The 14,517-nt window shown below is 46.0% G+C and overlaps 1 protein-coding gene across 1 annotated transcript in view; it reads left to right on the forward strand.

Annotated features, from left to right (window-relative positions):
• The window catches only part of LOC103601767 (xyloside xylosyltransferase 1-like), a gene marked incomplete at its 5' end in the record, with an annotated part of 85,797 nt that extends 84,168 nt beyond the window's left edge, over positions 1 to 1,629 (forward strand). Inside the window, one exon of the mRNA XM_008586195.1 lies at positions 118 to 1,629. Within this exon, the coding sequence (XP_008584417.1) occupies positions 118 to 514 (397 nt within the window). The remainder of the gene's footprint in view (positions 1 to 117) is intronic.
• Between the last annotated feature and the right edge of the window lie 12,888 nt (positions 1,630 to 14,517).

The raw sequence follows: 14,517 nt of genomic DNA on the forward strand, positions 1-14,517 counted from the left end.
AAATGGAGGTGGAAATGGTCTCTCTCTCCAGGGGGGTCATGAAGACCCAGGGAAGCGGGACTGGCAAGCTGCTTCCCCTCACACACCAGGCTAAACCTGCTCTCTCTCCCTTCACAGGCACACATTCTGGCAGTTCCGCCATGAGAACCCCAAGACCAGGGTTGGGGGCCCTCCACCCGAGGGGCTGCCTGGCTTCAACAGTGGGGTGATGCTCCTGAACCTGGAGGCCATGCGCCAGTCCCCACTCTACAGCCGCCTGCTGGAGCCAGCACAGGTGCAGCAGCTCACCGACAAGTATCACTTCCGTGGCCACCTTGGGGACCAGGATTTCTTCACTATGATTGGCATGGAGCACCCCGAGCTCTTCCACGTGCTGGACTGTACCTGGAACCGGCAGCTCTGCACCTGGTGGAGGGACCATGGCTATAGTGACGTCTTCGAGGCCTACTTCCGGTGCGAGGGACATGTTAAGATCTATCATGGGAACTGCAACACTCCCATCCCAGAGGACTAGGCCCCTTCTCTCCTGCATCCCCTCAGGGCTTCTGGATCTGGGGGAAGGAAAGGAGCGCCTCTGGGACAGGCCCCAGGGCGGTGTCTGATCTCCTAGAGATACACTGCAGGGACAGTCTTTGTGACAAGGTGCTGCAGATCTCCCACCCAGCAGGTCACTGTCCTGAGGCCACCCAGTGAGGACTGGCCTGTTCATTGCTGGTGCTCAGGACCTGTTTCCTCCAGGGGGCCTTCAGCCCTCCAAGGAAAGGAGATCCTTTATAGGTACTGTCTTTTCTTGGACCAAATGTAAATTTCACTTAAATGGACAGACTTCCATTTTGCAGGAAAGAACAAACAGTACCACTGTAGCTCCCAGTGAGCTCTAAACGAGTGAACCGGGGCTTTAACAACCAGCCCAGAGGTGAAGCATTCACAGGAATGTCGACCTTCCATGTACTTGCCCTCGGAGGCTGTGTGTGAATTCTCATAATGCTCACTCACAGCGTTTGGTGCAGGTTTAAAGATCGCCACCTCTGGGGACAGGCTTCAGGGCCAGCTGGGGCCTGCGTAAGAAAACTAGCCTCATTGTTGTACCATTCACAGCTTTTATCTCCTGGCTCCATTGCAGAGGCGCATTATTCCTTATTCATCAAGTCCAGCTCCTGGTGACCAGACAATACTTGGCAATCAAGGCCACCATTAAAGAACAGAGACTGGTCACCCTGAAAGACATGCGGTAGAGTTGTCTGGATTGAGAAGATTCATTCCAAAGAGGAGCCCAACAGTTCATGAGTGTAACCATGTGGGCTTCAAAGGGGTTTCATTCAGAGGCTTACAAGCATTCTTGTTTCTTTGTTTAAAAAACCATCCTCATTACTTTCTTATTGCACCCTGGCAGACCCTATACCTTAGTAGAAATTAAGGTGTCACTTCTTTATTTCTTCTTCTGATGTGTCTCCTGTAAGCCAGCTGCAAACACAGAATCCCTAGTGGTCCATTTTGTATAGTCCAGCTGAAGCTCTTGGGGGAGAAATGTTGTGGGATTTTCATCTTATTTTATTTCAATGTCATTTACTTTTTTATTTCTTTTCACCATGAGTGAGCCTAGCTAATAAATAGTCTTTAAGAACACAATGATTCATCCTGTTTTTCTCCAATCACAGTTTTCAGCTACATGAAGGTTTTGAATCAAGAGTGTCATCAATGTCCTTCAACACCCCACTCGCCCCCCATGATTAAGCTAAGTGTGCTCATAGCCGGTTTCTAAGGAGCAAAGGGAGGGCATTTATGAGAGGGAGGCATCGTTGTATTCAGTTCAAAGTGAAGAATCATTTCATTCTCGGGACTGGCAGGTCCATCTGCTCCTGGGAACAAAAACAACCCATCCCTTCCCATCCTTCTTCTCCCACACTGCCCGATCACATCACTCCCTGATGGAGCAGAGTACATTTCTCTCCTAACCCTCTCCTGGCACAGTTGATCTGTTCTCTTAGTTACTTGATTTCTGATTTATGGCTACCAATGATTAAATGCCTGCTCTGTGCCAAGCATTGTATGCTATACAATATATAGCTATCGATAGTACTCATGAAAACGTCATGAAAGTCATTCCATTTTTAAAGTTCATTGTAACAAAATATGAGAGATGTGAACAGAGAGTCATACACTAACTACATCGTTTATTGCAGCATTTTTTTTGAAATAGAAAAAAATTGGAAGCAACATAAAATGTTGAATAGGGAAGTGGATAAATAATGTATGCTACATTCATGTAATAGAATACTTTGGGAGCTAAAATCTTATTTTTGAAGAATATTTAATTCCCCTGGAAATGCTTAGTAATGTGCCATTAAGTAAAGAATGCAAAATATAAGTTTATATGTACAGTATGATACTAATTTTATTTTTTAAATTACATATATGTGTGTATGTATATAAATATATGTGTGTGTATTTATGTGTATATATAGAAATATATATACGTACACATATGTATAAAAAGAGAGAGTGCCTATTCTGCTATATTTCATTAGTTCAACTCCTAAAAAATACCCATGTGTTTCAAATACTGTATTAAAAAAAAAAATTGTTTCAGTGGGGGAAAAAATGGGTTAAAGACCACAGAATTTTAGACTCAAAGTGACAAAGGTATTTTTCCTGCAGTAATTTAAAAAATTAAAAGCTATGAGTGTATTTTGTTATTGCAAGGAGAAAACATTAAGCTGGTTGGTCCAAATGGGCAAAAGCCAAATATTGCCTCATTTACTTTTGTGTTCTCCTACTCAGGAGCTTCCCCTCCTCTGTCACCAGTGGCCTTGACCTTACAGCCCCCACTGTGTACAGCAAAATAACATGCAACAGGAAATCCAGCCAGACCGACAAAGCAGCAGTGTGATCCTGTGATTAACTGTGAGCAGCTTTTTGACACATCTTGGATTCCTGGCTCCTGGTTGGGGTCCTGTTATAATCAATGTAATGCAGACATAATAAATTGTGCCGTGCTTAATTTGCTTCATGAAAACTTTCCCCATCAAGTATATGCCTGTACATTTGAGTGGAACAGAAATCTGAAAAGGTTACATTTCTGGGCACTAGGATTCAAGTGTTTTTTATCTTCATCTACATTTACTTCTATATTTTCCACATTTTCTGTAGTGAATATTAATTACTTTTATCATAAAGATAAATAATAAATGCTCCACATTTTTAGCCACAACCCTCCTCCCCAAGTACAGGTAAGTGTCATCCTGGCCATTTTACAGCTCATGGCTGGCCATGGTTGACATCACCCATAAGAAAACATAATCCAGGCTAAGTAAACTCTGGGTCTTCAACTTTCCCTATGGATGCCCTAGCTCTCTAAATAAAAGTGATCTAATAATAGCAGCTCCAGACCCTGCTTTCATTTCTCTGATACTGTCATCTTTTGTGTGTACACAAAGTTCACCTCACAAATGCTAATGGCCTCTGGAAAGCTTGCAGGCTTGTCGAAGAATTTATTCTTCTATGTGTGTCAAACCAAACAGACCACAGCATGCCCTTCTATAGCATTTCATCAAGCCAACGAATGGCGTGTTGGTCAGTGGGTACCCAACCTAGAACATACCAGGAATTTGTAGGTTAAAGTAGCAAGTGCAGCTATGACTTGGAACCAGCTTTGAGTAAAGGCCAGACCTCTGCTAGTTTTAACACTTCCAGGCCAATTTTATTATGGGGGGCTTAGAGGTTGGGCTGCATCTGGAGTTTGGCAGGGCAAGTGGAGAGAGCCTCACACCTGAGACAGAGGTCTGGCTTTGAATGAAAGTTCTGCCCTCACTACCTGGGCCATCTTGGACAAGCAAGGTCACCTCTTTCCCATTTCTAGCCTCAGGTAATAAGAGCTCCCTCAAAGGAGTGTTGTAGGAGGAAGAGATGTGTAAGTACTCGGTAAGCTGCAAAGTAATACACAGATGTTAGGAAATTCTGATAACTATTACTTAAAATATTATTTAACACATAAATTACAGCCACTTGGGACTCATTAAATGCATTGGAACATCTTCCTAAGCCCAGTGGGTGACCTGCCTGCTTGCAGGCTGTCCAGTTTCTTGTTAGCCACACCACTCTACTGGATCATAAGGTATGCAGATATTAAATTTTTGACTAAGTGGTACCAACTGCTCTCCCGAGTGGTGGCCCCTCCCACCCTCACCAGCTCATGCCCTCACTTGCTGTACATGACTGTGTTCATGCTCATGTGTCTCTGCATTGACACACATGTGGATCCATGATCATATTGGAGTCCTCCAAAGCTTGTCACCGAGTTAGAACTGCCTCTGTATGAGTGGCATTACACTGCTGTGGAAAGAGGATGAAGGGGAAGGCAGGGTCCCTGGGGTCTGGTCATATCCTAACTGGTGACCTTGGCCAGTGGGATGCACTTCTGTGAACTGAGAATAATTCACCTGGTTCCTGGGCTTTCTGCCCTCTCAGGACTGCTATGAGTAGTAGGGGAGATAAGCCACAGGAAGGTATTTTTGAGTCCTAGATGCACCCCTGCCTGTCCCAGTGCCACACACAGCTGTCAGGGTTAGCCCAGAGCTGCAGACCCTCTGCAGAAGCTCCTGAGTCCTGCCTAGGGGAGTGCCCTGGCCATCGGGCTCCATCCACACTTGAGCTGCCTCATGGCTGGAGCCTGGGATTCAGCCATGAGGGTGTCCATGCCTTCTCTCAGGAAATCCTCCTCTTGCACACCTCAGGCAAAGCCAGAAAGCTCCAACCTCATCCAGCCCAGCTCAGCTCTTCCCAAAGCACAGGATGGCTTTACACAGGCTGAGCTGCTGGGTGCTGTAGGATGTCTATGCTTGCAAGGCATGCTTTCAGGGAGGTAAGTGATCCTTTTCTCTTCAAGCAACAGAAAGTGACAGGAATACCTATAATCTTCCAAGGCTAAGTGAACACATGCTTTGAAAAATGTAAGTACTTGGTCATGGTCATGGGCAAGCAGCTTCACAGTAAACTTGGATACATCTCATCGTCTCCCACCTTTCAGGAAAACTAATTCATCCCAAATCCAAGAGGCCATAACAACTACCCTCCAGTCATCCTTTTTCCGGTCTCTGTGGCCTCTCCCCTTCCACCTCTCCTCCATGGCCCAGCCTCCCTCCCCAAGGGCCGCAGGACCCTGCTGCCACCCCACATGAAGCCAGGGATGGGCCTTCAACCCCCACCTCAGTCACCAGGCCTAGGCTGTCCCCGGGTGAGGGCGTAGCCTTGGGCAAAGCAGCTCTCTTCAGCCAATGTACCTCCTGGGGATTCTGTTCTGAGCTATCAGCAGCCAACAGTCCTGGGGGAGCAAGGCCCCCATGCTGGAGGGGGCCTGGGAAGCACACCTCAGTGTCTTCACAGGAGCTCTGCCTCCGCAGCCCAGCTGCCCACGGCCTCCCCCTGCATCTCCCTTCTTGGCTTTCCTCCGAACCACTTGGTCCTTTATCCTCAAAGCCCTGCGCTCCAGGCACTTCCTGCTTCAGCTCTGCCCTCTTCCAGGTCTTCTGCACCCTTCCCTGAGTGAGAGCCCAGGCCCAGGCCCTGGTGCATGTCAGCTACCTCTACATGCCAGGCTGTTATGGCCCCGCACGACAGGCTGGTCCCTATGGCAATACCGGAGAAGGTCATCTGCTGTTTGCAGGGAACAAGGTGCTACTCTTCTGTCCCTTCCCTTGGGCTTGGATCCCTGCAGGAGCCCAGTGGCCCTGGGCTCAATGACAGGCTATAGGGATGCCACTTGGCAGGAAGGTGCAGGGTCCTGACCACCTTGGCACAGAGGTGAGGTGCTCTCCAAAGGGTAAGAGCCCTGCCATACACAAGCAGCATCTTTTCTTGCCAGGGATGAAGCCATGGTTGTGAGTCTCCACTAGGATTGCCTGTTACTCAAGTGGGAGAAAAAGAATTCCATGGAAAGAGCATGGGCTTTGGACAAGGGGGACCCAAGGTGACATCCCAGCTGTGACACTTTGTTCATTTGTGCCTGTCATGGATATTTACCAAGCCCCCACAATGGGATGGATTCTGGGGTCACAGTGGTGAAGAGGGTGGGTTGGTCCCCATCCCAACAGAACTCTCCATGCAGCAAGGTTGTCTCACTGCTGCGGGTAAGTGCTCTGAGAGGGGGCCATGGGTGCACAGATTGGGGCGAGCAATGCCTCCTGGAGGACATGACAGGAACCTAAAGACATGCCCTCTGTGAGAGGGAGCATGGCTGTGTGGCCTTGAGGAGCATACGTGACCTTTCTGAGCCTCTCTCTGTCATGTACTAGAGTCCCAGCTCTACACAGGGTGCTAGCATTGTCTGGGAATGGGGAAGTTACTGAACTCTGTAGATAAATATGCGCTCTGTTCCATCCAGAGTCTGGGTGTCGGCCCCTGGTCTTTGGGCCACTAGAATTCTCATCCTTCCCAGCCACCAACTTGTCGTGTGACCCAGAGCAGGTTATTTCTGTCCCTGGACTTCACTTGCCTCTTTTATAATAGAAAGGAGTTGGGCTAGAGTCTGTAGGCCTAGGTAGGAATGAACATTCAAAAGCAAAGGCAGCAACCTCCTGTTCTAGGGAGTCATCCTGCAAGGAAACGGGAAGCTCACAGGCATAGTTTGGGTGAGACAGAGTGAGGTCCGGGTGGCCACCCCTGGTCTTCTCAGGTTGGGGCTGCTGGACCTTGAGTTATGCTTTTGGACCTGCCAGGGGATAGAAGCCTTTGGTTGGAATCTCTTGGTACTAAAAGACAAGGAAGCGGGAATTCTATGAAGTGCAGAGAGCGCCTCCTGACTCGGGTCTGTGTGAGCCTGCCTTCGTGGGAAGAGCTAGCTTTGTCTTTCTAGTCAGTGGCCTGGGGGGATTAAGGAAGAAATGGCCCAGTCCTCATGCTTCCCTGAATGTGCCCAGAGCCTCACACGACTCGGCCTGGAGCACCCCCCTTCCTTCTTCCCACCCACTGCTCCTCTGTGAAGACTCAGCTCAAGGTGGAGGGAAAGGCAGCCATCCTGAGCCACGAGCTACACTTCCTGAGCGGTGTGAGGGAGGCCCCGGACTGGAGCTTCTAGGGTTCTGAGTGGTAGCATCCCACAGTCCCTGCCGTGGCCTGCAGAGGCAAGCAGAAGTCCAGGGGCCCTTCTGGAAGGAGGCTGTGAGGCCTGCACGATAGGGGGAGGGAAAGAGAAGTGTCAGGCTGTGTTTTAAGAAGAAGCACGAGGGAGGGTTTGAGAGCATGAGAGGCTGTAGAATGAGAATGATTATTCTCAACAAACCTCAAAGACATCGGAGTACAGGCAGAGGCTGAGAGGAGTTTTGAAGAGAGGACCAGAGATGGTGGCACTGGTGGCGGGGGTGGGGGGTTATGAATGGGTCTTTACTCTCTTTTAAGAAATACAAATACAGTATTTGTATACTGCCTTACTTTTTATTTCATTTTGCCTGTTAGACTCCATGTCATTGGATGACACAAAAGGCTGAGAATGAGCCACATGGAGGCCAGGGTTGAGTGGGTTACACCGATTGTTGCACAGAGACCACTGTACTCCCACTGCCTCTTTAGTCATAGACTCTGGGCTGTGACCCCTTGAAGGCAGGAACTCTGGCATCTTTGTGCTCCCAGAATGACCACACTGCCTGGCATGTTGTGGGCACTCATACAGTCTGTGTGGTTTGACTTCATGAGTAAGTGGAAACCATGCCCACACCTTCAGTAGAGAAGACAAATGGTACCAGTGGAATTGGGGAGCAAGAGGGAAGAGTGGAGACCGACCCAGAGTCTCCTACTTCACAGAATCTCAGTGAGGGCCGAAGGAGGAGCAATGGAGGGCACGGGGCAATTAGGAGGACTTCGCATTAAGGCAGGTTTGGGAAAAATGGGTGGAAGCCCAGAAGCAAACACTCATGGCAGGCCAGCTTCCTCTGTGTCCTGTCTAATGAGTGTCCTGTGTTCACATTTGGCCTCTTATCCATCCTAATAGATTCCTGGGACTTGACAGTCCCTGTAGCAATTGCTTTGCTCATAAATTTCCCAGTGTCTGATTGGAGGATGCCCTCAAATTTTCTATTATCCCTGCTCTGTGGGACCCAGTTGGATGGTCCTAAAGTGCAGGTAGAGTGGGAAAGAGTCCACGTCACTCGAAGTGTTCCAGCAGAGGTTGTGCAAGCCTGACTTATGAGGCCCTGATAACCCCCAGATTCTGGATTTCCAAGCCTGTCTCCTGCCCTTTTCTCCACAACTAACCCCACTGGGAAACATTTACTCCCTACTTCTGAGCATCTTCAGATCCCAAGGTCTCTGCTGCTTCTAGGAAGGGGACTGGGTTCTCAGGAAAATTCTCTCCACACTCACGTCACCCTCCTTTTTCCCCCTGTCCACATGGTAATCTCAGCTTCCTATACAAAGCATGCAGAAGGCCTTGCTGGTCATCCAAAGGACAAACAGCAACACCGAAGGAGGGACGTGGCTGGGGACGGGCATCTGCTGGGTCTGCCCTGAAGAGGGCATGAAATGGCTGATGGAAACACATGTTGCTTCCTATGGGAGAGCCCTATTGGTTTGATTCGTGTGCTGGTCAGTTACCAAGATCCAACCACATACCCATGGTTGGGCTAAAGCCCTCAGAAGGGAGGGGAATTAATAAAAGGAGCCCTAGAGAGCAAAATACAATATCCTTTTTCTAAATTACAGCTGACATTTTTCAAAAAGGAAAACAATTAAAGACCTTAGCAAAATGGAGAAAGAACTGTCCTGACCCAACCAAGATAATGCTGACCAGTGCCAGGATGTGCTGTGATTTCTTTTTCTTAAAAACAAACAGAAAACAAAACAAACAAACAACAGTTTACATATGTTGGCACATATGTAAACTGGTACAGCCACTGTGGAAACAGTATGGCGTTTTCTCAGAGAATAAAAATGGACCAACCTTATGACCCAGTTATCCCACTACTGGGTACATACCCAAAGGAAATGAAATCGGTATATCAAAAAGACACCTGCATTCCCAAGTTCATTACAAAACTATTCACAATAGCCAAGAGATGGAATCAACTGAAATGCCCATCAATGGATGAATAGATAAAAATACTGTGGTATGTATACACAAAGGAATACTACTCAGCTATTTAAAAAAAAGATATCCTATCATTTGCACCAACATGGATGGAGTTGGAAACCATCATGTTAAATGAAGTAAGTCAGGCACAGAAAAACAAAGGCCACATGATATCACTCATACGTGGAATCTAAAAAAAAAAAGTGGTTCTCATAGAAGTAAAGAGTAGAATCAGGTTGGGGTTGAGGGTAGGAGAGGTGGTGGACTGATGGGTACAAAGCTATGCTGTCTACCTTAAGTGAATCACTGTGCAGTATATGCATGTATTGAAACAACATACTGCATCCCACAAATATGTACAAGTAAATGTTAAAAAAAAAAAAGTCATCAATAAATGCTACAGCCCTCCTGACCGTGGTTGAGTGAGTGTCGTCTGTGGAGTCCTTGGCCATGGTTTGACTCCATGCTGGGTTCAGCTTGCACGCAGGAGCCCTCAAGTATGGGGTGTTGCCACCCTCCCACTTCTGCTGTACAGATGACAGGGGGCCTTTCACTCTGAAATAATGTTATTAAACCTATTACCCTTCCCCCTTCCCAGCCCTCCTTTCACTTCCAGTTCCTCTTGAGCTGCATGGGGGTGGTGGGGGATGTAGTGAAGATGAGAACCTTTCTCCTGACTTACACGTGTTCACAGGACTTCACATTTCACAAACAAGCACTACAGAGGAGCTTCACTTTCACGACCTCATTTCACCTTACAGCAGTTTATGCCCCTTCCCCCCAGATGGAAAGGAAAGGAACTATTATTCCCTTTGTGCGTATAGGGGGAACTGAAGCTCAGAGAGGTGAAGTTATGTGCCTAAGCTTGTCTAGCTTGCAAGTGGTAAAACTGGCACTAGTGCAAAAGACTTCTGGCTCCCAACTATTCTGTCATTCAGCAAACGTGTACTGGGCTCTTGCTATGTGTCAAACACTGCTCTAGGTGCTGGAGATGCAGCAGTGATCAAGACAGACATGGTCCCTGCCCTTGTGGAGATTGTCTTCTAATGGGAAGAGATAGATAACAAAGAAGTAAACAAATAAACAAGCAAGATCATCTGAGATAGTGAGAGGTATAAAGAACAACTTGATAGACAGTGACTGGAATGGGAGGTGGTGCTACTTGAGAATGATTGGTCAGGGCAGACCTCTCCAAGTAGGTGATATTTGAAGCTAGAACTGAAAAATGAGAAGGAGGCAGCCATGTGAGGTCTTGGGGGAGAGGATTCCAGGCAGAGGAACAGCAAGAGCAAAGGCACCAAGGAAGGAACAAGCTGGACCCATTAGAGGGACGGTCAGAAGGCCACTGTGGCCAAGGCCTGGGGGAGGGTGGGGGGCAGGAGATGAGGTCAGGGAGAGGTGCTGGGTCATGGAGGGCCTCATCAGCTGCAGGAATGAGAGGAGTTATCCTAAGCCACTGGAGGGTTGGAAGGAAGCAGGGAAATGACATGATATGGTCATTGTGTAGAGACTAGATTGTAGGTGGGCATGAGTAGCTGGAGGGAACCCAGTTAGGACTAATAAAATGGTCTAGGCAAAAGGTGATGGTGGCTTGGGTTGGTGACTGAGGTGGACAAGAAGAGAAAAGCAGAATGTATGCTGAAGGGGGAGCATCCAGGCCTTGCGGAGGAATAGGGCTGTAGGCAGGCTTAGGATGAGCAAAAAAGGCGAGTCCAGGCTTTCTCCTGTGTATTTGGTCTGAGTAATTTGGAGGATGCCTTTATTAAGATAGAGAAGACTTGTAGAGAAACAATTTGGGGGGTGGGGAAGGGGGAGAAATCAAGTGTCCTTTTGACGACAAATTTGAGATGTCTTTTAAAACAACCAAGTATAGATCTAAAACAGATTTTTGGAGTTCAGGAGAGAGTTGAGAAGAGAGGTCAGTTACAGGATATAAACCTGGGAGTCAGATTTCTGATTTCAAGATGGTTAAGTGAGGACATAGATGCGGTCTTCAAAAAAGTTCAAGGAAAGATTGTATTTTTAATTCTATTTTTCCACAACCTTTTTGAAGTACCTTTGTATTGCTTTCCCTTCTCTTGGAAACCACCCCAAAACAAAAGAGAACAAAAACCTAAACTAAAACTCCAGTCTGATGAAGTGAGGAAATGTCTATGACCCTAAACCATAGTACGTGAAGATGGGAAGCTGACAGAGGAACAATAAATGACTTAGTGGAGAGGAGAGAGTCCCCAGCTAGGTGCCTGCAAGTCAGAGGATGCTCACAGGAAGGAAGAAAGGCTGACGTGCAGAAGCCCTGAAAGGAACCGGAGTGGGAGGCACTCGACAGAAAGGTGGGAGTGAGGACCTGGAAATGGGGGCTGGAAACACGGAGGGGGTTGAAAATCCCCACCTAGGTCCTCACTAATGAGCACCCCTCTGCAATCCTGCAGAAGACTGCAACTTTATTCTCTGGATAAAATGAACCAGGGAGGCCCGAGAAAGGGGAGGGCAGGAGTGAATCCCTGACTGGAAACAGCAGATGGAACGCGTCTGTGCGCTGAAGAGCAGGTGGGCCTGCCCAGCTCTTCCCCCGGCCAGCTCCAGGACCCAGCAGCCAGGCTTCTCTCCTGCGGCAGGCAACTAGAGGAGGAGCCTTTTATTCTCTGGAGAAACTGACCTGCCTAGAAAATATCTGTAGCTGTTAACATTTGGGGGTCTTAAATGGAAAAACCAACCGACCACCTGATCACCCTACAAGGAAGCCCACCAGTCTCCTAATCCCATCTGTGCACCCAGAGTTTCCTGTTAGCATTTGGACTCAAGGGCACAGCCAATGTTCACTGGATATTTGAGGAAAGCCTCTGACACAAAAGAGAGAGTCAAAACAATCAGAAAAAAGGCACTTGGAGAAAAAGAAAATGTCAAAATAAATTACAGTATGCTCAAAAACACAAGAAGGTACTGCATCAGTGAAGCACAAATCGGAGCTATAAAAAAAGAAACAGCCAGAACCAATGCAATTTTCTTGAAAATTAGAAATGATAGCTAAAAGTAAAAGATTAATAGCATAATTTGAGGATAAATTTAGGGAAATCTCTAAGAAAGTAGAGAGAAAAAGCAAAGGTGAAAAATAGGAAAAAAATTGTTTCAAAAATTAGAGGGTCTAACATCTGCCCAATGGGAATTCTACAAAGAGAAACCAGAGAAAGTAGTAGGAAAGATTTTACCAAAGAAATAATATAAGAAAATTTCCCAGAACTGGAGGACATAAATGCCCAGTCCAATGGACGTAAAAAGGCATACATTGATGCAATCAACACAAAATTTAAGAATATCAGAGAGAAAGAGAAAATCCTTGAAACTTCCTGTCAAGTGTGAGGACATGAATAAAGACATTTTCAGACACAGAATCTCAGGATATTCGCCTCCCACTCATCCTTTCTCAGGAAGCTTCCGAAGGAAAACTTAGCCGCAATGAGGAAGTAACCAAGAAAGAAGAATGACTGGGATCCAGGAAGCAGGGTCCAATGGAGCCAAGAATTGAAGGGAAAGCTCAGTGGCACAGCAGGGCCTAGAGAGCCTGTCCAGATCGGAGCAGGAGGCTGGAGGGGCTTGGAGTGAAATGGAGCTGGTAAAGTTAGTGACGCATTTGACCACACAAAAAATTATATGGAAGGCTTTAGGATGTATTGGAAGATCTGGCCAGATACTAAAAGAAATGAAAATTATTAACTCCACAGAAATGGTTTTAAAGAAAGAAAACACATTCACTTGGCCCATCTGTGAAAAATATTAACATAATTGTATAAATGAAATACTACTACAGATTTTTTTTTAAAACTTGAAATGTTGTGAGGGAAAGTGATATAAAATATCTTAAATCATTATTTACTATAATAAGAAGTTAACAGATAATATATAAAATTGATCATTAAAGGTTAGCAGGATATGCATACCATTTAGCAATGTGGAGGTACATAGGTGAATACTCAAAAAATAAATAAAATTTTAAAAATAAGCTTTTTGGCACTTTGACTTTTTAAAAACTTATTTGCATGTGATGCTTAGACAAAAATAAGAATCATTGACAAATAGATGATATTTAAAGTCTCAGGACTGATTGAAATCCTTAAAAAGACAGTATAGACAGCAAGAAAGGGGCCTGAACCAAGCCCTGGACAGTCCAACATTTAGATGCCGAGCTGAGAAGGAGGAAGAGTTAGCAAAGGATTTGGGTAGGAGGGAAACAGAAAGTGGTTCAAGAAGGAGGGAAAGGTCGGCTGAATTCTGTTAACCCTGGTGAGAGAAATAGGATAGAAACTATTCCAAGTACATGAATGTATAGAATTAAAGATTTCATTTTAAAGTTATAGCCCAGACATAGATAAATCAGACTGCTCTTCTCCCCCGGCATAGACTTGTAGGGGTTGAGTGTCATTATATCACTTGTGATCACCTTTCAACTCCTATCCCAAGTAGAGAACATCTTTCTTATTTTTGTCCCAAGTGTACTTGGTGCAAGAGCCAGCTCATAGTGGCTTGGGAGAGGCGATTGTTAGTTTTTCAGGAATTTTGTGATCTGGTTGTTAAAAACAACCATTATTAAAAATTAAATTATATAAAACTTTAATTAAATAAATTCTAAAAGTAAAGGCAACTAATAATCAAAACTCATCAATTCTTTATTTTACTACATTTTACTACTGTCTATGCCGTGGTGATATTTGGATCTGTATGATAGAAATACTATATGAAAGTATGCTACTACGTATCTTTTCCCAACTGCATGTTGGTGACATCACAATGGTAACTTGAAATTGTGGGAATATTTACACCACAGAAACTGGCGAATGTCACCAGCAGGGATTTTTATTCCAGAGAGACAGTGGTTAAGCATGTATCAGCATACCACTGCTTATATAATTCTTTTGCATATTTCTCTTGGATAGACAGATGATGAATGGGTTGATGGTTGTGATTGGTTGGTTGGATGGATGGATGAATGGATGATTGATTCATTGTATGACTGGAGGCTTCGTTTTCTGATGACAGTCTTTGGAGCCTAAAGACAGTATTCCCAGTGAATAAAACAGCAGAGCAGCATGAGGTCAGCCTGACTCTAGCCTGCCAAATGTCTATTCTTAGCTGAAAGGCATCAATCCACTCACTATGGCCCAAGCATGGAAAATGAACAGCTTTGGGCCGGCCCGGTGGCGCACTGCTACAGTGCGCCGCTTGAGAGCGCGGTGGCGCTCACGCCGAGGGTTCGGATCCCACATACAGACTGGTTCCCGCTCACTGGCTGAGCGAGGTGCGGGCGCAACACCGAGGGTTGTGATCCCGTTGCCGGTCCCGGTCTGGTACAGGTGTGACACTGAGGGTTGCGATCCGTTGCCGGGCACGAAAAAAGACAAAAAAAAAAAAAAAAAAAAGAAAAAAAGGAAAAAAAAAAAAAAAAAAAAAAAAAAAAAAAAAAG

The sequence above is a fragment of the Galeopterus variegatus genome, unplaced genomic scaffold (genome assembly GCF_000696425.1).
Source record: "Galeopterus variegatus unplaced genomic scaffold, G_variegatus-3.0.2 Scaffold3865, whole genome shotgun sequence".
NCBI classification, from domain to species: domain Eukaryota; kingdom Metazoa; phylum Chordata; class Mammalia; order Dermoptera; family Cynocephalidae; genus Galeopterus; species Galeopterus variegatus.